We start from the raw sequence: 23898 nt of genomic DNA on the forward strand, positions 1-23898 counted from the left end.
CTGACATGACTTTTTGTCTCTACACAAAAAAACAAAACAAAATAAATAAAAAATATATGGGACCTCGCCAAATAATGCCAAAGCCTGTTATTTCCTTTATAAAAACAAAACAAAAAAAATAAGATATTCCTAAGAAAATATATTTCAAGACAGACTTCTTAGAACTCATCTCAAGACATTTTTTAAATTCTTTCTTAAGAAACTGTTTGTGAATCCGGCACCTGAACCTAAAATGAATCTCTTGCATTAAAGGTGCTAAAGAGGATCTTTTCGTCGACTGAGAAACCAAAGACTGTTACTGAGTTTTTGAAATGAGCGCATGCGTAAGAATTTCGAAGGAACGCCTCCCAAAACTCGTGCACGAGTATTGGAACACGAGTGTTTACCACCGGCATTCGCTGTGTCGTGTTAGTGAATTCATTATGTCGGACTCACCGCAGGTAACTCATAATCTGCAGTTGTTACTCCTGTCTCCGGACAAAAACATTGCATGCGGCGCCTGTGGAGTGTGGAAAGTTACTGGAGCGCGCAGCCGCGCACGTCTCTCACAATTGGAACGTCATGGCAGTGATTGACAAACCAGAGGGCCAATCGTTTACGCAATGATCGCGTAAATGATTGGCTGATGTTTTTAAGGCCCTACCTCGTGCACAGATGATGTATATTAATATTATTCCTTTCAGTGCACCTAATAAATAGTCTTTTATCAGTTAGTAAAGACAGTTTCAAGTAATATTGCAAAAATGTATAAAGCAAAACATCCTCTTTAGCACCTTTAAACTGTTAAAGGTTGACATTCTAGTGATATATTTCTCAAACTACTCCTCCGATGGGATGACGCAACAGGCATCCTATATCGCACTCTTTTCCAGAACCTCGAGTTTGGTGAGGTTTCGCCGTCTCTCCACAGTAAAGGAGAATTCTTACAGAGGAGATGCTGCAGTCCGAGAGGCAGATGTGTGTAGTCTTGCATCTTTCCCAGCTGGATGAGAATCACACCAGTTTCTCCTTGTACCAGAGCCTGATGGAGGCCCAATTCCAGATCATAAGCTGCAGAAGTAGTAGTACTTGTTTCAGGGGTTAAAATGATGATAAGTCTCCGACTAAGCTGTATCTTAGATTCAGTCAGGTCCATGCAGTCTGGCGGAGACACAGGAATGGAATATTTGAGGAACATGCATCAAAAAGCATTTTTCCTTTACAAATATCTAAACATTCTTAAATCAAGATACTTGATAAGCAATATAAGTGAGTTTATGCGCAAAACAAGATAAAAAAAAATCTTTTGTTGTTACTGCTGGCAGATATTTGTTCTTGTTTAAAGCATAAACTCAAATAATTTTGATGCATTTTTAAGAAATCAAGACTTAAGTCATTTTGGTTCTTCAGTAAATATATCTTGATTTAAGAATTTTAGATATTTGTACTGGAAAACAAGACAGAAATACTGAGGAAAAACTTCACTTTTTGCAGTGCACAGTGAAAGCAAGCACATAGATGACAATGTTCATCATGCAATGTATCAAAAATAGATCACTGAAAGATGTTTATTTGAAGCGTACCTTCACCAGGTAGGTCATCTCTGCCGTGAATAAAAAGTTTAAAGCCACAGTAGCTCTCCAGCACTGTTAGAAGAGATCCATTGACAAAGTCACTTACAGTTTTGTCTGTCTTCTCTTCCAAGTTTCTCTGGTAAATCACATAAGCGTCATACAGTTTCCCATCTGTCAAAAGAAGAATTTGCATTGCATTGTAATCATAAGTGTAAATGACAGTATTTTGCATTATTACCAGCAGATATTTATTCTTGTTCTAGGCGTAAACTCACTTATTTTACTGAAAAACAAGACAAAGACACTGAGTAAATAAATCTTTAATCTAGTAAATATTATAAAATATTATTCTTTACCCTCTGTCCTGTTGAGCTTGGCGATAATTTCCCTTAAGAACAGCACCAGATCCAATGAAAACCACTTCACTATTCCACTGAGCACCAGGACAAGAAGAAATGTGCAAACGCATGCCAGAATCACAGGGATCATTGATTCTAAAGTAAAACGCGAATAAATGCACAGGCTTTGTTATGACTTTTGCTGAATAAATCATTTTGAATATATATTTAAATATTTTAGCAAATATTTTAATACAGTATTAACATTCATGCATTCAAAATATTGTAATAATAAAAATAGTAATAAAGCTGCAAGCAGCATTTATCAGGGTTCAAGCATTTAAGGCCTTAAAAGGCACATATGCGTAAAAGGATGTTAAGTTTTATTTAGCAAGCATGTAACCACTTAAATCATAGAAGGAACTGACCATTTTCAGCCAAAACAGGCAATTTACCATTAAAAACGATATGGTTTTTTAAAGCTTTTTAACAGTTATAGCGCCGCCTATGGTCCGATCTCCATAAAAGTTGGCATGCTTCTTTAGAGTCATATGCTGCATGTGCTCACTTAATTTCGTGAAGTTCTGAGTTTTCGTTTAGAATTTATTGGCTTTTGAGTATATTTTGCCACGCCTATTTACTAAATGACCCAAATTTTGATAATTATTATTCTAGAGAGTCCAGAGAATTGTACTGCACTGGTTTGGTTCTGATCAGGCAAAAAACCTAGCACTAGTTCGCAAAAGTAGTTTTTTTTTTTACATAACTGTGAATATTTAATGAACAATTTGATTGACAGCATTGGTTCTTGAGGCAAAGTTGTTCAGAATGAGGAGATCTATCATATGATATGCATATTGTGTGGATCTGTGAAACACCACGTGATTACAGATGCGTAAAACTCGTTTGCGCCAACTAATGGCCGATTTCTTTTAAAATTCTTAAATACCTCTACGCCCATGAATTGAATATGCACACTGAGTTTCGTTCCGTTTGGCCTCCGTTAACCTTGTCTAATAGGTTCTCAAAGTTCATTGGTCAATGGCGGCCATGTTTTTCGAGATACGCCAATCTCATAGACTATCATGCCCCCTTGGACCAAAACACTGCATGCCAAATTTCAAGTTGATCAGACTAACGGTTGCATAGTTACAGCTTTTTTCATGTTTTTTTCCAAGTTATAGTGCCACCAAGTGTCCAATCGATGCGTTTTTTTTACTTTCACCAAAGATTGAGCCCCTACACGTGTGCCAGGTTTGGTGAAAATATCTCAATCTGTTCAAGATTTATAGCCATTTTAGTAAAAGTGCATTTCAAACATTTTGGCACCCCTTAGCGTCTGTAAATCGAAATTTCAACTTTTTTTTGGATAACTTTTGATATTCAGACTCCACAGAACATTTCTGCACTGGTTTGGTTCTGATTGGGCGAAAAACCTAGGACTGGTTCGCAAAAATAGGTTTTGAAGAAAATTCAAAATGTCTGAAAACTTTTCCAGGCGGAAATGAAATCAAACGTACGCTCTATATATGTTTTGTTTGTCTTGAGCCAATGATTACAATGATATAAGACACACAACAAACGGTCTAGGAGTTATGAGCAGTTTTGCATTTTTGATTGCTGTAGCGCCACCTATGGGCCAATCTGGGTCATACTCTGTCAACCTCTCCCCAAATTGAGACCTATCATGTGGACAAGTTTCAAGTCTCTAGGCCTAGTTTTACGGCGGAAGAAAAATAATAAAAATCCTTTCAATTACAATAGGGTTTCAGCTCTATGTGCTTGAACCCCTAATAATGATAAAATGTAATAAATATAAAGTATTAATGCTAATAAACATTAATACTAAAATAGAAATTTTATTCAAGTATTAACTTTGCTCTATATTGTAAGTCAAGCAAGAGACACTACTCACAATGGACGCAGCACACAAATATTGGGTTAAATAATGCATTTTTATTTAGGTTGAACTATATTCATCATAGATAGGATCAGAGGATCTTACCTTTACGCTTCAAAATGATTGATACATAAAAATATTCATAAGAGTCCTCAGCTCTGCAGCGATACTCAGAACGGAGGTCCAGCTCAGAAACTTTAGTAATGGTCAAAAATGACTCCATGATGCCATCTTGCTTTCTGGAGAAAAACAGCAGACATATTTAATTACCCATTTCTTCATCAGAAAATGTGCTGTTCATATCAGAGATCTGTTTAGAGTAACAAGAACTAGAGAAGAGCGGGATATCAGTTGTTTAGTTTAAATATATGTATACTTATTTTGAGCCAGTACGTTTCTGAAAATGTAGTTCAACTGTAGTTTAACTACTTTTAAAGGGGTCGTGACATGAGAAATCAAATTTGCATTTGATCTTTTGACATATAAGACGTCAGTGTACTGTTAAAACATTTTGCAAGTTTCATAGCTTAAAACATCCTAATCGTTACTGTGATTGACATGACCAATGAAATGTTTAGAATCGGCTTCAGGGTGGGATTTCCACTGAACTAGTTTGGGGGGAAAAACACGCTCAAGGCACATATTAAAAAAATCCTTTAATTATCAGTAGTTTACAGCGAGTTAATTGAAGGAGATATCCACCTTGTTTCCTGCTTATATCCATTCACCGCATCTATCCTGGTTTTATTCCTTTCCCACTGAACAGAGCACTCATCACACACAGTGCGTCCAAAGAAGACAGAACAATGGAGGATCAGTTCTGTACCTGAGAAACAAGAGCAATCAAGGCTTTCAGATTTGACATTGACATTGACATTAAGGGCCCTATAATACACCCGGCGCAATGCGACGCAAGGTGCAGCGCAAGTGTGCTAGTTTGCGTCCGGCGCCGTTCGCGTTTTCCCGTTCAGCGCCACGTCCTTAAATTAGTAAATGCATTTGCGCCAGTTAGTGCGCCCATGGGCGTGCTGGTCTAAAAAAGAGGTGTGTTCAGGCGCATTGCTATTTTAAGGAGCTGAAAATACACTGCGCCATAGACCAACTCAAACCTGGTCTAAAGTCTAAAGTCAATGGCGCAATATTTTTTTGTTAGAGCGCGTTGGTAGAAACTGCGCCTCTGGGCGCGTCCACAGTGCGCGTTGACTTTGCTTATTACACACCGGGATGCCCATCACACAAACATGCCAAATATTAAAAACAAAAGGATTACAGTGTAAAAGAATTTTATTGTGTAGGCTACATAAATATAAAAATGTAATGATGAATAGTCATTGCGTGTATTAGAATTAGGCTACCTATTTTCAATTGAGCCTATTACTACTTATAATGATGAACGAAATTGGCTAATTAATTGAACAATCGTGCCAATACACACACACATATATATATATATATATATATATTAACTGACTCATCGCGCGGAGCTATTTTAAAGCCTGCATCCAACGCAGACGACTGAAAGATCGACTGGCCACTTAACAGGTAATTTTATTGAACGTATTGAACGACCATTACTCATTAAGAGAATAGGGACAACCCATTTCAAAAATGCGCCCCGGCGCACGGACCGTTTTTCCGTCGTTAAAATAGCAAAAGTGGATTTGGACACGCCCTGAGTGCACCTGCGCCGTGCGCTTTACACTTTGCATTTAGATCGTTAAAATAGGGCCCTAAATCTTTCCAGAGTTCACTGTACTATGAAAACATGCTGTAACTTTTGGTGCATAAAAAACACCAACATTATAAAACGACCTTAAGGTGGGAAATTAAATAATAATAAATGATTTGACTCCTTAACCAGCAACACATATCTGAGTTGTCAGAAAAACTGATTAAAATTTTGAGACTATTTCTCAGTTAGGGTCATAAACATGCATGCAGGGTTTCGAAACTGAGATGTTGTGGAACGTGCAAACGGAATTTCTATTGCATTTTTAGTGTTTGGCAGGTCAATTTGATAAAATATGTATTTCGTTTTGTCAGATTCTCAACTACCCTCCAGGATCATTATTGTAGTCTTAAACTATTAAAAACATTTCTGTTAATTGAAAGTAAAAGTAAGAAATGCAAAAAATAAAGCTTATATAAAATAAAATATAAACATTTATAAAACTAAAACCAAAATAGAAACTAAGCAAACCTTAATAGCAATATTTAAAAAACAACAACTAATTATTAAAAATGAACAAAAATTAAAGTAAAATTAAATGAAAACTATAAAAATGTTAACATGAAAAATATAAAAATAAAAGCTAATTCAAAATGAATAAGAATAAAACAAAAATAAAAACTAAAATGAAATGCTACCCTCTGAGGGTTTATATTTAAATATTTAAAATACCATTTATAATATTCACATTTTGAGAAAAACAAGTGTTTAAAAAAAGTTTAAAAAAATATGTTGACATGTTTACCTTTTTGATAACACTTTAGAATAAGGTATGGAAGCTTGTTTCCACCATGAAATAATAAATAAAATAGGTAATTGCAACTTTTTATCTGACAATTCTGACTTTTTTCTCGCAATTGTGAGATATAAAGTCAGAATTGCGAGATATAAAGTCAGAATTGCGAGATATAAAGTCAGAATTGTGTTATATAAAGTCAGAATTGTGTGATATAAAGTCAGAATTGCGAGATATAATGTCCAAATGTGAGGGAAAAAATATTGCCGGTTTTCCTCAGAATTGTTAGTTTATATCTCGCAATTCTGACTTGATAATCACAATTGTGAGATAAAATGTTGCAATTACCTTTTTTATTATTTTATTTAGTGGCAGAAACAAGCTTACATACATTTGTTAAAATTAGTTAACGTATTAACTAACAAACGAACAGTGAGCAATAATGTTTACAACATTTAAAAATCATTATCAATGTTAGCTAAAAAATAGTTGTTTATTCGTTCATGTTAGTTCACACTAACAGTGCATTAACCAATGTTAACAAATACTACTTTTAATTAAAAAAATGTATTAGTAAATGTAGAAATTAACATCAACTAATGATGGTAAGAGATTTTAACCCATTCCTTACCCACATCAGTGATCACAATGGAGTTATTGATGGGAAGTTGAAATGTAGGAGTACTGCTGGACATATCTATGAACAAGAGGAAGACGGTGTTAGAAACTAACTTCTAGCACAGAGTTTATAGGACCGGACTTGGCTGGATGAGGAATATATACCTCTGATGATCAGTTCGCGAAATCCAGAGCGGTTGTGTTTTATCCCGTTGTGCTCCCAGGTGCAAACGCAGGTGTAAATACCCTCGCTTTCTTCTGAAGAGTTACGGAGATGTAAATACTGTGCAGACTCTTGGTTTGGAATAAGAGAGAAATTCTGCCAAAGAGAAAAGATCGGGACAATGATGTTGCATTCATGCACACAGTTAAAAAGAAACTTTGATTTAAACATAAGAGTGTAATTCACACTTTCCATAATCAACTGTAACTGTAATTATAATTTCAACTGATTCTACAGTTCCTCATGTATAATTAAGTTGGCTTGAGAAATATCTATCTTAAGTTGTCCCTATATAAGAGCTTTACTACCACTGAACTTTACTGTGGGAACCAGGTACTTCTCACTGTACTCCTCCTCTAACATCTCCAGAACATTTCTGATGCTGTTAGATCCAAAATGATTGATTTGGTCTCATGAGACCAGAGTATTGATATATTTTTGTAAATATGGGCTCTGCATCTTACTCTGTGAGATAAACAGTCACTCTTTTCATAGTTTTTGCTGGCTCTGAGACACTCGCTTGGTATTTCTCCTGCTCTTTGTCTAGCAAAAAAATCCCTCATCCCTAAATGAAAGCCTGATTATTTCAGGGGCCTTGTCACAAGTCCATTGTTTTTGAATTTCTGTGTTACTTTTGCTATGTTTTCACACTTAAAACAATGATTTGGTAATCCTCTTGTCCTCTTTTGTGCTAAGAAATAAGTCTCCTGATGATTCTCTCCCAATTGTTGTCAGTATTACGTCTGAGGATGATTCAGTGGGCTATATAACACTTTTAATTGTCAAGAAATTACTTCTCTTTAAATGTTTTGATTCAACATACTTACCTGTTGATCAAACATCGCCTTAAACCTACACCAGAAAATTTTATTTTGTATTATTTAGTAACTTTTAGGAGGGTGTACTCATTTTTGCTACACAATATTTTATGATAAGAAAAGAACTTGATAAGAAAATCTTAATTTCCTGAATAATTTTGACATGCTTCTTTGGTAATTGATTAAGCAGAACATTATATCTCTAAAGAACCCTAACATGCCTTCTAAGTAATTGAGTAATTGCTGACTTTTCAAAGTTTTTCGAGGGGGTGTACTCATTTATGCTGTCCACTGTATATATAGTTCTCATTTCATATGCAATAATGTCAAGTTGAAGTCTTAAAGGACCTTTAAACAAAGTTTTTAACAGTAGAAAATGGCCATTTATTTCTAAATTATGACTGCTTTTCATGCACAGATCTTACTATAACTGGACCTTAGGGAACATTATAAAATGAAAAATTAAATTCATGACCTCTTTAAGTATATGAACAGATGAAAAACAGACTATAGTGAAATTAATGAGTTTCGTATTATTGTCTTTATTTTCATTCAGTGTTATAATTTAGTAAATTATTAACAATACGAGCTGAATTCCCCTTTGCACTAGCCAACATGACATTGTATGAATCATTTTCAAGTCAAACACAGGATATTTGTCATGTCTAAACCTTGATCAGATCAAATGATGAATGATCAGTTTAGTTTTGACTCATACATTGCAAACATGCTGTAAAATTTACCACAAACATGAAACTGATCATACAGTACCTTATACCAGATGAACGTGGCCTGCTGATTTTCACACACTGGACAGTAGATTTTTGACGGCTTTTCTTCTTCCGGAGTATCGTTCAAGAGATCTGTGTTGAACTCCTCATAAACCACAACGTCAGTTTCATATTCATCACATTTGTCCTCCTCATACCACCTACAGGATGACACACACCGCTGTTAGAGGAAGATTCTGGGATGAAACGTGAATAAAGTTTGCAGGTGCATTGACAGTGAATGGAAGTGTGTGCGATCACCAGCGTGTGATGTAGCGTCCTGTGTCGTTCAGGGTTAACCAAAGGATGTACAATTCAGAAAGGTGGTAATGGATGCGTTCGCTCTCCTCCGTCCCGATTTGCTCAACCTGCTCTGTTCTTTCGATGTATTTGAACCATTCATACGAGGTGTTTTCAGTCTCAATATGGCAGTCATCGTTGGGGCAGGGTAAATACAGGGATTCTCCAGCTAGCACTTTCACAGATTTTTTTTTATCAGGTCTTTCACACTCAACTAATAAAAAAAAGACACGTTTAAATGTGTTTAAAGCATCTTCTTTTAACCAAGTCAGGAGCAAAATTATCTGAATGCATATGAATATTCAGTTAAATAATCCCTTCAAACAAATAAACAAATAAATAAATAGGTCAACCAGTTTATTTTTTGACAAAAACTTTTTTCTTTGCCAAAAAAGCATCTCAGCTTCTCCTTTTATTCCAAAATCTGTCCATTTGTCAACCCATATAACTGTTTTTAACGAATGTGCAAATAAATAAATAAAAGTAAATAAATAACTGAAAATATGTTCACTTGCCAACAACCCAAATATTTATTTTTTTAAGAAATGTGCAAATAAATAAAAATAAATTACTAACTTAAAATCTGTTCACTTGTCAACAACTCAAATATCTATTTTTAAAGAAATGTGCAAATAAAAATAAATAAATAAACAAATAACTTAAAATCTGTTCACTTGTCAATAACTCAAATATCTATTTTTTTTAAAGAAATGTGCAAATAAAAAATTAAATAAATAACTTAAAATCTGTTCACTTGTCAACAACTCAAATATCTATTTTTTTTAAGAAAGGTGCAAATAAAAATAAATAAATAAATAACTAACTTAAAATCTGTTCACTTGTCAACAACCCAAATATTTATTTTTTTAAGAAATGTGCAAATAAATAACTAAAAATAAATAACTAACTTAAAATATGTTCACTTGTCAACAACTCAAATATCTATTTTTAAAGAAATGTGCAAAAATAAAAATAAATAAATAACTTAAAATCTGTTCACTTGTCAACAACTCAAATATCTATTTTTAAAGAAATGTGCAAAAATAAAAATAAATAAATAACTTAAAATCTGTTCACTTGTCAACAACTCAAATATCTATTTTTAAAGAAATGTGCAAATCAATATATATATATATATATATATATATATATATATATATATATATATATATATATATATATAAATGACTTAAAATCTGTCAACTACCCATCTAATTTTTTTTAAAAGTGCTAATAAATGAAAACATAAAAGAATGAATGAATGTTTTTTTTTTTTTTTTTTACAAAATCAAAAGCATCTCAGCATCTCTATTTAACCCAAAATCTGTCCTTTTGTCAACAACCCAAATATCAATTTATAAACAAATTTTCTAATATGAAGTTACCTGTGGAGTTCGACTGATATGACGAGATCAGGACAGATTCAGTCAGGAGCAAAATCATCTGTAACATCATCATCATCATCATCATCATCCCTGTAAAGCAAATAATCTCAAAGGCTAAAATTTCAGTTCATAACTACTTTACTATAATGCAACACCATATACTGATAACTCTAAAAATGAATGAAAAATAAAAGTGCGGTACCTTTATGTCAGGATGTGCAATCGGTTCCAGTAATTGGTTCCAGTGCGTAATAATGAAATAGGTTCTAGTGAATCTGATGGCTGATTTATTTGCAACAGTCTGTGGTAGATGAAAGAGGATGTAATTTACCCAACTCTTCTATCATTTAATCTTCACTTTATCTCTCTTTCTTGGTGTTACACTTTTGAAAACAGGATATCATAAGAAGAGATTAAAGGGATTAAGCAAGTTTTAACAGTTTTAAAGTTCATAAAACATTAAACGTTTTTATAGTCAGGAGCAAGATCAACAAATACTTTTTATTACGTTAACATTTATGCATGTGGCAGATGCTTTTATCCATATTCAAGTTCAACAATCCCCTCAAATAAATAAATACTAATAAACAGCAAATATCCTAGTAATATGCAAGCTAATAAGCAACTAGTTAATTGTGAGATCCAAACTAAAGTGTTACCGATTTTTTTCCATAAATCTGTTAAAGATTTTGTAAGCATATCTTGCGTAGTTGTGCTTGGAGTCAATTGTTTTATTTGTTATAACGCAATGAAACATAAATTGTGCAACGTCATTTTGTCCTGTCAAAAAAAAAAGAAATGATGAACTCATGCAAAAGCAAGAGAGAGCCAATGAAATATTAAAAACTGTCAAATGCTTTTGTTTTTCTATACATTTGTTTTTTTGCATAGTAAAATAAAACCTGTAAATGTAATTTGCCTTTTTTTATGCCAAATAATTTTGTCAGATAAATACCTTAACCAAGTTTAGTGTTTTGTTCTTCCCTCATATTTAAAATGTTTAAAAATATAAAATATTTTCCCCATATGTTGATGGTTTAATCCAACTTATAGTGTCATTTAAAACAAATATCCCCTCCGGACATCACTTTTGGCACTACTGTATTATTGCATTCATTGAAGTATATGATGACATGTTCAGAGCTGCTGCGTATGAATTTTGGTGGAAATTAAGCAAGACGAAACCCCACGGACAAAGAAGCCACAAGCAGAGCAAGAACTTCCTGTTTTCTTTTAAGAGCAAAGAAAGGTTATCTCCTAAAATGAGATAAGTGCAAAACACACGAGAGGCCTTTGAGTTACAGTGACAGACAGTGCTCATCTGGTTAGGCTGTTGTGCTGGAAAACCCCCTGAACCGTGATGTGAATCACTACAATGCTTATGGCTTTCATAAAATACAATAATGCCATGTATTATTAATGTATTGATCCTTGAATTTATCTGCACTGAAGAGCTGAACCAAAACCCAACTGATGATTATCAAAAAACATTTCTTCTAACAGTAACTTGCAGTTGCCTAACTCAGATGCTGAAGGGCCAAATCATCATTACAGTACCTTAACATAACATAACATAACATAACATAACATAACATAACATAACATAACATAACATAACATAACATAACATAACATAACATAGCATAACATAAAATAACATAACAAGGCATAGCACAACATAACATAACATAACATAAGCATAGCACAACACAACACAACACAGCACAACATTAGCATAGCATAGCATAACATAGCATAGCATAACATAACATAACATAGCATAGTATAGCATAACATAACATAACAAGCACAGCACAACACAACATTAGCATAGCATAACATAGCATAGCATAACATAACATAACATAAGCATAACATAAGCATAACATAAGCATAGCACAGCGCAGCACAGCACAGCACAACACAGCACAGCACAGCACAGCACAGCACAGCACAGCACAACACAACACAACACATCACAACACACAACACAGCACAGCACAGCACAACACACAACAAAACACAACACAGCACATCACAACACACAACACAACACAACACAGCACAACACAACACAACACAGCACATCACCACACAACACAACACAACACAACACAGCACAGCACAGCACAACACACAACACAGCACAGCACAGCACATCACAGCACAACACACAGCACAACACAACACAGCACAGCACAACAGCACATCACATCACAGCACAACACACAACACAGCACAACACAACACAACACAGCACAGCACAGCACAGCACAGCACAGCACATCACAGCACAGCACAACACACAACACAGCACAACACAACACAACACAACACACAACACAGCACAGCACAACACAACACAACACAGCACATCACAGCACAACACACAACACAACACAGCACAACACAGCACAGCACAGCACATCACATCACAGCACAACACACAACACAGCACAGCACATCACAGCACAACACACAACACAGCACAGCACAACACAACACAACACAACACAGCACATCACATCACAGCACAGCACAACACACAACACAGCACAACACAACACAACACAGCACATCACAGCACAACACACAACACAGCACAACACAACACAGCACAGCACAGCACAACACAACACAGCACAGCAAATCACATCACAGCACAGCACAACACACAACACAGCACAGCACAGCACAACACACAGCACAACACACAGCACAACACAACACAGCACAGCACATCACAGCACAACACAGCACAACACAACACAGCACAGCACAGCACATCACAGCACAGCACAACACACAACACAGCACAGCACAACACAACACAACACAACAACACAGCACATCACAGCACAACACACAACACAACACAACACAGCACAACACAGCACAACACAGCACAGCACATCACAGCACAGCACAACACACAACACAGCACAGCACAACACACAGCACAACACACAGCACAACACAACACAGCACATCACAGCACAACACAACACAGCACAGCACATCACAGCACAACACACAACACAGCACAACACAACACAGCACAGCACATCACAGCACAGCACAGCACAACACAGCACAACACAGCACAACACAGCACAACACAACACAGCACATCACAGCACAACACACAACACAGCACAACACAGCACAGCACAGCACATCACAACACAACACACAACACAGCACAGCACAGCACAACACAACACAACACAGCACATCACATCACATCACAGCACAACACACAACACAGCACAGCACAACACAGCACAGCACAACACACAACACAGCACAACACAACACAACACATCACAGCACAGCACAGCACAACACAACACAACACAGCACAGCACATCACATCACAGCACAACACAGCACAGCACAACACAACACAGCACAGCACAACACAACACACAACACAGCACAGCACAGCACAACACAACACAACACAGCATATCACAGCACAACACACAACACAGCACAGCACAGCACATCATAGCACATCACATCACAGCACAGCACAACACAACACAGCACAACACAACACAGCACATCACAGCACAACACAGCACAGCACAACACAGCACAGCACAACACATCACAGCACAGCACAACACAGCACAGCACAGCACAACACAGCACAGCACAGCACATCATAGCACAGCACATCACAGCACAGCACAACACAACACAGCACAACACAGCACATCACAACACAACACAACACAACACAGCACAACACAGCACAGCACAACACACAACACAGCACAACACAGCACAGCACAGCACAGCACAACACAGCACAGCACATCACATCACAGCACAACACACAGCACAGCACAACACAACACAACACAGCACAGCACACAACACAGCACAGCACAACACAACACAACACAACACAGCACATCACATCACATCACAGCACAACACACAACACAGCACATCACAGCACATCACAGCACAACACAACACAACACAGCACAACATTAGCATAGCATAGCATAGCATAACATAAGCATAGCATAGCATAGCATAGCATAGCGCAGCACAGCACAACACAACACAGCACAGCACAACATAACATAACATAACATAAAATAACAGCATAAAATAGCATAGCATAGCATAACATAACATGACATAACATAGCATAGCATAGCATAGCATAGCATAACAACATAACATAACATAACAGCATAGCATAGCATAGCATAGCATAGCATAACATAACATAACATAGCATAAATAGGAGAGGATGAAAGTCACTCTATTCACTCTCTTCTGTTGCCTTTTTCTCTATCACATATTTTTGTAATCATCATAAATTAGTTATCATTCGAAAGCTTAAAAACTCAAAATTCATCAAGTGAAACCCGCTTTAAAATCGGACATTGCGTTACCATGGAAACGGTACTTTAAAACATTTTAGCGGGCTCCTTCCCCTACTCGACGGTGTATTTCATTTGAACTATTTTATGTTCTTTCGTTTCCATGACCTTGATCAGGCATACATGTGTCATGGGACCGAAACGTTGCACATAATTTTTGCAAGTAGGGGAGAGTGGGGTAAGATGAGCCATTGTTTACTTATATGGTCCTCAAGATCAGGGAAAATGAGGCAGACGTACAATTAAAGTATTAAACGTAATTTCAGGATGTTTCCTATCATTTTAAATGATCAGAATACATCTATGACAATCAAAGGGTTCTAAAAATATGGCTTCTTATATAAAAAAAAAAGTGTTCCTCTGGCTCAATTTACCCCAGGTTTGGGGTAAGTTGAGCCGAGTCAGTAGGTGGGTGTAAACTGACCATCTAACTGAATCTGAATCAAACCCATATGAAATTTTAAAGATAATGTACCTGAAAAAATGAGTTAGCTGTTGGTAGCACATTCTCATTGGAGTATATTGCTGGTTAGGTTTGAAACCCACCACAGGGTGTCCGGTAAGAGACATAGGCAAAATGGTTGAAATATGGGAGTAACCCGTTTATTTGTCACCACAACAACTCAGTTATTAGTAGAAAGTTGAAGAGTTGTCTTAGTTGGGTGTTTTCAGTATTTGTGTGTGTGTGGTTTTTCTATAAAACAGAAAATACAGAGTAAAATAAATATACGTAATATTAACATTGACTGTTCTAAACAAGTAAACAATGTATATTTAGCAAAATACAGAATTAAAAGGATTAATAGTTGCAAGAAAACAAATTAGGTATGTCATGCACGTTAAGTTAAACAATAAAACAGCTTAATCTGTTCTATAGCGGTGCTTGGTCTGGACATGTTCTGCGCACATGCGCATTAAGTTGTTTACGACTTAGAATCTCTCGAAAACGGGCACGAGTAAACTGCACCGAAATACAAACAAAATATACAAACACAACATCAGTATAAGCAAGTGTAAATAAAGGTAACATATATACAGTGTAACATTGTGCTAAAGACAATAATCTCTTATCATTAGCCATAGTGACGCACTTTATAAAGGCAAACGGAACAGCATAACATAACACCCAAGCGATCCTACAAAGATCACATATAATACACTTACTTTCAATAGACGCACAACACCCGAACAATGAATAAAACTATATAATATATATAAAACAGAAAAGTTCAGCATCTGCGTCAGCGCTCCGCCGGACTCGCTTTCAACTTTGCACTAAGCGCTATGGGCGGGATGATCGCCTGCACGTCAATCCGTGAGTGCTGATTGGCTGCTGTGCTGGATGCTGTGTGTCAATCATTCAATCTCGGCAAACAGAGAGAGAGAGAGAGAGATTTATATCACAAGGCATATTATTCTTATGAATATAATGGCCTTTTTAACAGCCGCCCCCAGATTCTGGGGACAGAATCTGTACAATTACGAAAAAGGCCTCTAAGTAACATATTGGTGTACAATCTTACATTACTCAGAAATGCTAGGTAACTGTATAATACGTGCTATTGGGCGTGTGTATGTCTTTTCGCCCACCTTAACATTGACTGTCCTCACTCTGCCATCAGCCCCAGGGAAGACTTCTGACACTCGTCCCACTGGCCAAAGTGCTCGAGGCAACTGTGGGTCAACGATCATCACTGTGGTGCCAACTTGAATGTCAGATATGTCCTCTTGCCACTTCTGACGGGTTTGCAGACCAGGAAGGTAAAACCTCAGGAAGTGTCTCCAGAAGTGGTCTGCAAGAACTTGGCTGTGGCGCCATCGCCGCCTGCTTATAAGCTCAGACTCTGGGTATACCACTGGAGGTAGAGTGGAATCCGGCCGCCCCATCAAGAGAGAGTTTGGAGTAATGGGGTCTGGGTCCGCAATGTCAGAGGAAGTATAACCCAAGGGTTTTGAGTTTAGAATTCCCTCGATCTCCACTAACACCGTTTGCAGCACTTCAAAGGTTACTGACTGAGCTCCGATGGTGGCTGTTAGTGCTTGCTTGAGAGAACGTATTTCTCGCTCCCAGCAACCTCCGAAGTGAGGAGCATTTGGGGGGTTGAAATGGAATTCGATCTGTTGTCTGGCTAGCTGTACTTGAAGTTCAGGGGCAAGAGCTGCAAAGGCTTCTCTGAGTTCCCTTTCTCCTCCCTTAAAATTGGTACCCTGATCTGATATGAGTTCAAAGGGGGTTCCGCGCCTGGCAGTGAAACGTCGGAGGGCCATGAGGAAAGAGTCAGTATCAAGGTTATGTAGGACATCAATGTACACTGCTCGAGTGGTTAAGCACTTAAAAATGATACCCCATTTCTTTTCAGTCCTCCTACCAACCTTGACAGCATAAGGGCCGAAACAGTCCATACCTGTAGAATAGAATGCAGGCCGGAATAAGCGTACTCTGGCTGGAGGCAGGTCTGCCATTTTGGGGATCTCTGGATTCTTCCTCCATTTCTGGCACTCTACACAGCTCCGTTGAAACCGCTTAACAGCTTCCCTACCACGGAGAATCCAGTACTTGCGTCGAAGTTCAGCAAATACTCTCTCATATCCTGGGTGGTGGAGTTTGGCATCATAACTTTGTATGATGAGCTGTGTGATTGGGTGCTTTGGATCAAGAACAATGGGGTGTACAGTGTCTCGCTCAAGGTAGGGACTGTGACGTAAGCAACCTCCAACTCGAATTAGCTGGGTCTCACTGTCAAGTTCAGGTGCCAACGCTTTTAAGCGACTGTTATGAGAGGGAGGTTTACCAGCCCTTAACTATTCAAGGTCTAAGGGGAAAGACTCTTGTTGGGATTGTTGTAGAAGAGTGACTTCAGCATCTCTGTAGGCACTGGCTGTCAGGCTGCTGGTGGCTGCCCCGTGAGAAGCCGTGGACTCTATCAACTCTTGGAAAGTCTTTTGATGATGAATGAATGAGGCATTTATATAGCGCTTTCATATGTACAACTGTACACCCCAAAGCGCTTTACAATCATATCAGGGGTCTCTCCTCATCCACCACCAGTGTGCAGCATCCACTTGGATGATGCGACGGCAGCCACAGTACAACGGCGCCAGTGCGCTCACCACACACCAGCTGTAGGTGGAGAGGAGAGAGAGTGAAAGAGCCAATTCAATGGATAGGGATTATTAGGAGGCCGTGATTGGTAAGGGCCTATGGAGGGAATTTGGCCAGGACACCGGGGTTACACCCCTACACTTTACGAGAAGACTCTCTGTTACCACAGAGAGTCAGGACCTCGGTTTAACGTCTCATCCGAAAGACGGTGCTTGTTACAGTACAGTGTCCCCGTCACTGTACTGGGGTGTTAGGACCCACACAGACCACAGGGTGAGCACCCCCTGCTGGCCTCACTAACACCTCTTCCAGCAGCTACCTGGTTTTCCCAGGAGGTCTCCCATCCAGGTACTAACCAGGCTCAGCCCTGCTTAGCTTTAGTGGGCAACCAGTCTTGGGCTACAGGGTGATATGGCTGCTGGCAGGTCTTTGTCGGGGTTCGGGACTGATGTGCTGGTCGTGAAGCATGAAAGTGTGCACAAACCAGTCTTGCGCAGCTCATCTCCATTTACCTCCACAGGAGGTGGCGTTTCAGGCCACAAACTTGGAGAGCCTTTTAAGAATGATGGTCCCTGATACCAGTGGCTGTCTGGACCAAGCTCATTCAATGTTCGTCCCCGCGTGATGTCATCAGCTGGGTTACTGGATGATGGCACAAATCTCCATGTGTGCTGATCCGTGAGATCTTGGATCTCTGCCACTCGGGTGCCGACAAAGACCTTAAATCTACAAGACTCAGACTTGAGCCAGGTAAGGACGGTGGTTGAGTCAGTCCATAAAGTGATGTGATGAATGGGCAAGGTTAACTCAGAACTTACAACTTTGGCCAGTTGAGCACCAGTTAGCGCAGCGCAGAGTTCTAGGCGGGGTATGGACTGCTGTTTTTTGGGCGCTACTTTTGATCTAGCTGTTAGGAAAGAGACCTCCACATCCCCCTGCTGGTCTTCTGTCCTTAAATAAGCAACTGAACCATATGCCCGTTCAGAGGCATCACAAAAGATGTGGATGTCTCGCCGACTTGTTTCTTTGTCTTTGGCCGGACCAGTGTAGGATCTTGGGAAGGCAATGTGCGGAAGAGATGGTAATTCTGCCTCCCACTCTGTCCAAGTGTGCAATAGATCAGGGGGAAGGTTTGGATCATCCCAGTCCCTTTTTTTGTCCCACAAGCGTTGGACTATGAGCTTTGCCCTGGTGGTGTATGGAATGAGGTAGCCCAGGGGATCATATTGACTGGCCAGTGTTCTGTAGATGTTACGCATAGTGATCTCAGTACTCTCTGTGGGACGAAACCTATAGGAAATGGTGTCTGTTTGATGGTTCCAAAGCAGTCCCAGAGCAGATTCTTGCGTATCTGTCTTGCCATGAGAAATCCAGAGCTCAGCACTGGCCGATTTCAACTCTGAGGGCAGGTGTTTTATGGTTGATGGCTGATTACTAGACCACCGTCTCAATTCAAAACCACCATCTGCCAGTAAGGTCCTGAGTTTGTCGACAAAGCTTTTAGCTTCTTCTGTCGTAGTGAAGCTTTGCAGGCAATTGTCGACGTAAAAGGACTTCAAGACTGAATGTCTGACGTCTTCTTCAGGTCTGCTGTGATCAAGGACATGCTTTTGAAGGGCGTACACTGCACAAGAGGGACTGCAGGTGGTCCCAAAGGGAAGGACCTGCCACTCAAAAACATTAGGTTGTTCCTGTACCTTGAGATCTCGCCAGAGAAAACGCAGCAGTGGTCTGTCCTCTGGGAGCAACCTGACCTGGTGGAACATCCCACGTATGTCACTGCTGACTGCAATGGAGTGTTCCCGGAATCGGAGCAGAACAGCAAGTAGAGACGGTCCCAGTACTGGCCCTGGGAGCAACAGCTCGTTCAGGTTTTGGCCCTGATAACTGAAGGAGCAATTAAAAACTACTCTGTTTTTCCCATTGTGGTGGACAATATGGTGTGGGATATACCATGAGTAGGCAGAGTCCTATTCAGCATGCTGATCCAGCTTAACAGCATAGCCTGCTTGTTCCAGTTTGTGGATTTCTGCTGAGTAAGCAGCTGCTTGTTCTGGATTTTTAACCAGTCGCTTCTCTGTAGCTCTCAGCTGTGAGATCACTGCCTCCTTGGGAGCTTTCAGCTGTGGCATGTTTTTGACCCGCAATAGAGGAGTGGCATATCTCTTTACTCCATCTACTTCAACCCTGACCGTCTTAGCATTAGGGAGCTCGATTGCCTCATGGTCTTGTTTGGATCTGGTGCTGGTCTTCTCATTGCGCCAGGGTAGCGCATCCATCTGCCACAGTCTTTCAACATGCTTAAAGAGATCTGTCTCAGGAGATGAAGTTGAGGTAAAGAAACAGTGTTGTTCATTAGTTTCCCACTGGAGATGCTGCACGGGCCCCTTCAATGTCCATCTAAGCCGCGTCTTAACAGCAGCAGGCCCCCCTGGTGGTCCAAGGCGGACCGGCTCGACTGGAGTAATCAGATGGGGGTAGTCAGACCCGATGAGCAGCACAGGACGCACAGTCTCTAGATGTCTTAGTGGAAGACCCCTCAGGTGGTGATATTTCTCCCTTAAAGCTTTGACTGGATGTGTATGTTCAGCCAGGCTAAGCTGCTGGGCTGTAAATGCACCTTTAATGTGGAACACCTTCTTGGGCTGTGAGAGAGGAGAGATAGAGAATGACACCATTGCACCACTGAGGACTTGGAGCTCTTGCCTGACTGTGCGGAGCGGTAGGTCTTCTGGTTTACCTTTGAGGCCAAGCTGTTGAGCAGCACTGTGAAGAAGGATGGTTCTTTCTGACCCGTCATCCTGGATGGCATAGGCAGTCATGTGGTGTTTTCCATTCCTGAGTATTACTTTACTTATCTTCAGCAGGACTTTTCGGCTGGCAGGAGGCTTTCGAATGAGAAGAATCTCGTTCATGGTATTAAGAAGACAGGAGTTGGTTGCAGGAGTGGAAGCAGCTTCAATTGGCACAGTCTGTGAGCTCTTAGCACTTTTCACTGTAATGTCGTGAAGAACAAGCAGATGTCGACCGTTACACTGCTTACAGCGCATTTTCAGACTGCACTCCGTTGCTTGATGGCTCCTGCCACAACGCCAACACCGACTGTTCTCCTTGACCCAGTTACGCTTCTGATCTGTAGTGAGCTGCTTGAAATTTGAGCAGTTATTCAAGGAGTGCTTAGTTTAATCGCAGTAGGGGCAGTAAGGTTTTGGAACAGTTTTCACAGTAGGAGCTGAGGTATTTGTGTCAAGCAGGGCTTTCTCAGTGTTCAGCAAAATGTTTGCATTCTTGTTAAAGGGCTTGTGTTCTTTGATTACCTCTCTGGTCCGTGCAGTGAGCCCTCTACGTTGGCTAGTTGCAAATCTTGACGTGTCCTCCTGTACTTGGATTTCGTACTCCAACCATTCAGAAAGTGTTGGAATTGGAACACGGTGTGGATGTGCAAATCGGCGAAAACTTGACCTGAGATCATGTGGTAATTTTCCCAATAATCTGGAGACATGGGAGCCACACTGTAATTCAAAGATGCCCTTCTTTCCAAGTTGCCCCAGCATGCCAACGAGCGACCGAACTTTAAGTGCAAACAGTCTGAATGCTTTTATGTCCCCACTGCTGATATTTGGGCCATCCATAAGTTCTGCTATTCGTTGTAATGCAAGCTGGTGTGGCTGACCATACTGCTGGTCAAGCGCGGCCATCGTTCTTGTAAAGGGGTATTGAGAATGGCTGTACGAATCAGCGATGAGTAACGCTTCTTCTAGCTTGAGATGGTCTGTAAGAATCTGAAATTTATACCTCTCCGTGGCACTAGCAGGAAGTGTGTTCTCTAAGGCGATCTTCAACCGTGAAAACTCTCTCGGGTTTGGATGTACAAAGTCTGGTATGGTGGGAGTAGGGCCTCTGTACATTGACTCTGGCTCAAACTGAGGCACTTGACTTGGAGAACTATGGGGCATTTTGTGGCGCCAGGCAGAATCATAAGGTGAGGAGGTTTCATACTCCCGCTGGTATGAGGGATAATAATCACGGTCATGGTGGTAGCGTTCCTCTTCCTTTGGCGCCCCCCAACTGGTTGGCTGGGCACTTGGAATGTCATAGGGAGAGTACATTTTGTCTCTGGGAGCAGCCACCAAAGCTGGAGATTGTTCTTGACTTGAATAACTGTCTCGCCGGAAGCGTGGTGCTGGTACTGGCCTGAAGCTTCTGGCCGCAGGCTGCACGTGCTTAACATGGCGTGGTGCAGGAATAGGTTTGCTAGGATGAGGTTGTTGGGCAGGAATGGCAGATGAATGGGGCTGAGGTTGTCGTTGATCAACCTGAATTTGTAGCTGCTGCATCTGCCGCTTAAGCTGTGAGAGCTCTTGAGCAAACTGCTGATTTGTCTGCTGCAATGCATCCTTTTCCTGTTGCATCATCTGTACAGTGTGACGCATGTTCTCATTTGCATGGCGAAGATTTCTGTTTCGTTGCTTAAGTATAGCATTCTCAGACCTGCCTGGGTCTGTGTCGGACCACTCTTCTGAACTGTGAGGGTCATCACCTGGAACCGGCGGAAGACTGAATGCTGTTGCGCCCTCCTCTTGGTCTTCACCTTCTGACAGGTTGGAGGTTATCTGAGTGTGTGGTGACACGGGTTCTGGATACGACGTAGGCAGGGCAAAGCCAGTGAGATCATAATCCTCATATCGGGCGGGAAGGGCAGTCTTCCTTCTGACACGCCCAGTTGGCTCATCTTCTGCATATGTTGACATCTTAAAAGCCTGCAGCAAGTCTCACTCCGGCTCGAAGGACCATGAAAAAATGAGTTAGCTGTTGGTAGCACATTCTCATTGGAGTATATTGCTGGTTAGGTTTGAAACCCACCACAGGGTGTCCGGTAAGAGACATAGGCAAAATGGTTGAAATATGGGAGTAACCCGTTTATTTGTCACCACAACAACTCAGTTATTAGTAGAAAGTTGAAGAGTTGTCTTAGTTGGGTGTTTTCAGTATTTGTGTGTGTGTGGTTTTTCTATAAAACAGAAAATACAGAGTAAAATAAATATACGTAATATTAACATTGACTGTTCTAAACAAGTAAACAATGTATATTTAGCAAAATACAGAATTAAAAGGATTAATAGTTGCAAGAAAACAAATTAGGTATGTCATGCACGTTAAGTTAAACAATAAAACAGCTTAATCTGTTCTATAGCGGTGCTTGGTCTGGACATGTTCTGCGCACATGCGCATTAAGTTGTTTACGACTTAGAATCTCTCGAAAACGGGCACGAGTAAACTGCACCGAAATACAAACAAAATATACAAACACAACATCAGTATAAGCAAGTGTAAATAAAGGTAACATATATACAGTGTAACATTGTGCTAAAGACAATAATCTCTTATCATTAGCCATAGTGACGCACTTTATAAAGGCAAACGGAACAGCATAACATAACACCCAAGCGATCCTACAAAGATCACATATAATACACTTACTTTCAATAGACGCACAACACCCGAACAATGAATAAAACTATATAATATATATAAAACAGAAAAGTTCAGCATCTGCGTCAGCGCTCCGCCGGACTCGCTTTCAACTTTGCACTAAGCGCTATGGGCGGGATGATCGCCTGCACGTCAATCCGTGAGTGCTGATTGGCTGCTGTGCTGGATGCTGTGTGTCAATCATTCAATCTCGGCAAACAGAGAGAGAGAGAGAGATTTATATTACAAGGCATATTATTCTTATGAATATAATGGCCTTTTTAACAGTACCTATTTTAAAACTAATTTAATAATCAAATTTCCTTTTACAAATATTCTTTAAAATTTTTTACAAATATTTATTTTTTAAAGCTAACTTAAACAGCATAAAACCAACCAAATGAAGTTGAAATTTCAGTATGTTTAATTGTTTGCATTTCTGAAACAATATGTTTAACACCAAAGTTGTAACCTTCCCATAAACAGACTAAACAGAGAGTTTGTTGAGTAAAATTAAATAAAAACTAAATAAGAGTGAATAAATGTC

General features: G+C 39.6%; 1 protein-coding gene and 1 pseudogene across 3 annotated transcripts; both read right to left on the bottom strand.

Annotated features, from left to right (window-relative positions):
- Positions 1 to 664: 664 nt before the first annotated feature.
- Positions 665 to 16268, bottom strand: il1rl1 (interleukin 1 receptor-like 1). 3 transcript variants are annotated; one of them, XM_048194744.1, is made up of 13 exons: positions 15941 to 16268; positions 15252 to 15470; positions 10573 to 10671; positions 10371 to 10460; positions 8947 to 9199; positions 8687 to 8846; positions 7040 to 7193; positions 6888 to 6953; positions 4494 to 4617; positions 3897 to 4030; positions 1910 to 2047; positions 1563 to 1724; positions 665 to 1140 (listed from the first exon to the last, which is right to left on the bottom strand). In XM_048194744.1, the coding sequence occupies exons 4-13, from the start codon at positions 10456 to 10458 to the stop codon at positions 776 to 778; spliced, it is 1644 nt and encodes a 547-aa protein (XP_048050701.1). In that variant the 5' UTR covers positions 10459 to 10460; positions 10573 to 10671; positions 15252 to 15470; positions 15941 to 16268; the 3' UTR covers positions 665 to 775. The 3 variants fall into 3 exon arrangements, with proteins under 3 accessions (XP_048050701.1, XP_048050702.1, XP_048050703.1); XM_048194745.1 differs by lacking the exons at positions 15252 to 15470; positions 15941 to 16268 and having other exon boundaries at positions 10573 to 10929; XM_048194746.1 differs by lacking the exons at positions 10573 to 10671; positions 15252 to 15470; positions 15941 to 16268 and having other exon boundaries at positions 10371 to 10526.
- A 1917-nt stretch (positions 16269 to 18185) lies between these two features.
- On the bottom strand, positions 18186 to 18302 carry LOC125270899 (annotated as a pseudogene).
- Positions 18303 to 23898: the final 5596 nt, after the last annotated feature.

The sequence above is a fragment of the Megalobrama amblycephala genome, linkage group LG6, assembly GCF_018812025.1.
Source record: "Megalobrama amblycephala isolate DHTTF-2021 linkage group LG6, ASM1881202v1, whole genome shotgun sequence".
Lineage (NCBI taxonomy): Eukaryota > Metazoa > Chordata > Actinopteri > Cypriniformes > Xenocyprididae > Megalobrama > Megalobrama amblycephala.

Coding starts and splice junctions, on each gene's coding strand:
- il1rl1 (XM_048194744.1), bottom strand. CDS start 10,458: ATGATGATGATGATGATGATGATGTTACAGATGATTTTGCTCCTGACT. Junction 4,031..4,493: donor GGATATAAGCAGGAAACAAG/GTGGATATCTCC, acceptor GTTTTTCTCCAG/AAAGCAAGATGGCATCATGG. Junction 1,141..1,562: donor AGATGACCTACCTGGTGAAG/GTACGCTTCAAA, acceptor TGTCTCCGCCAG/ACTGCATGGACCTGACTGAA.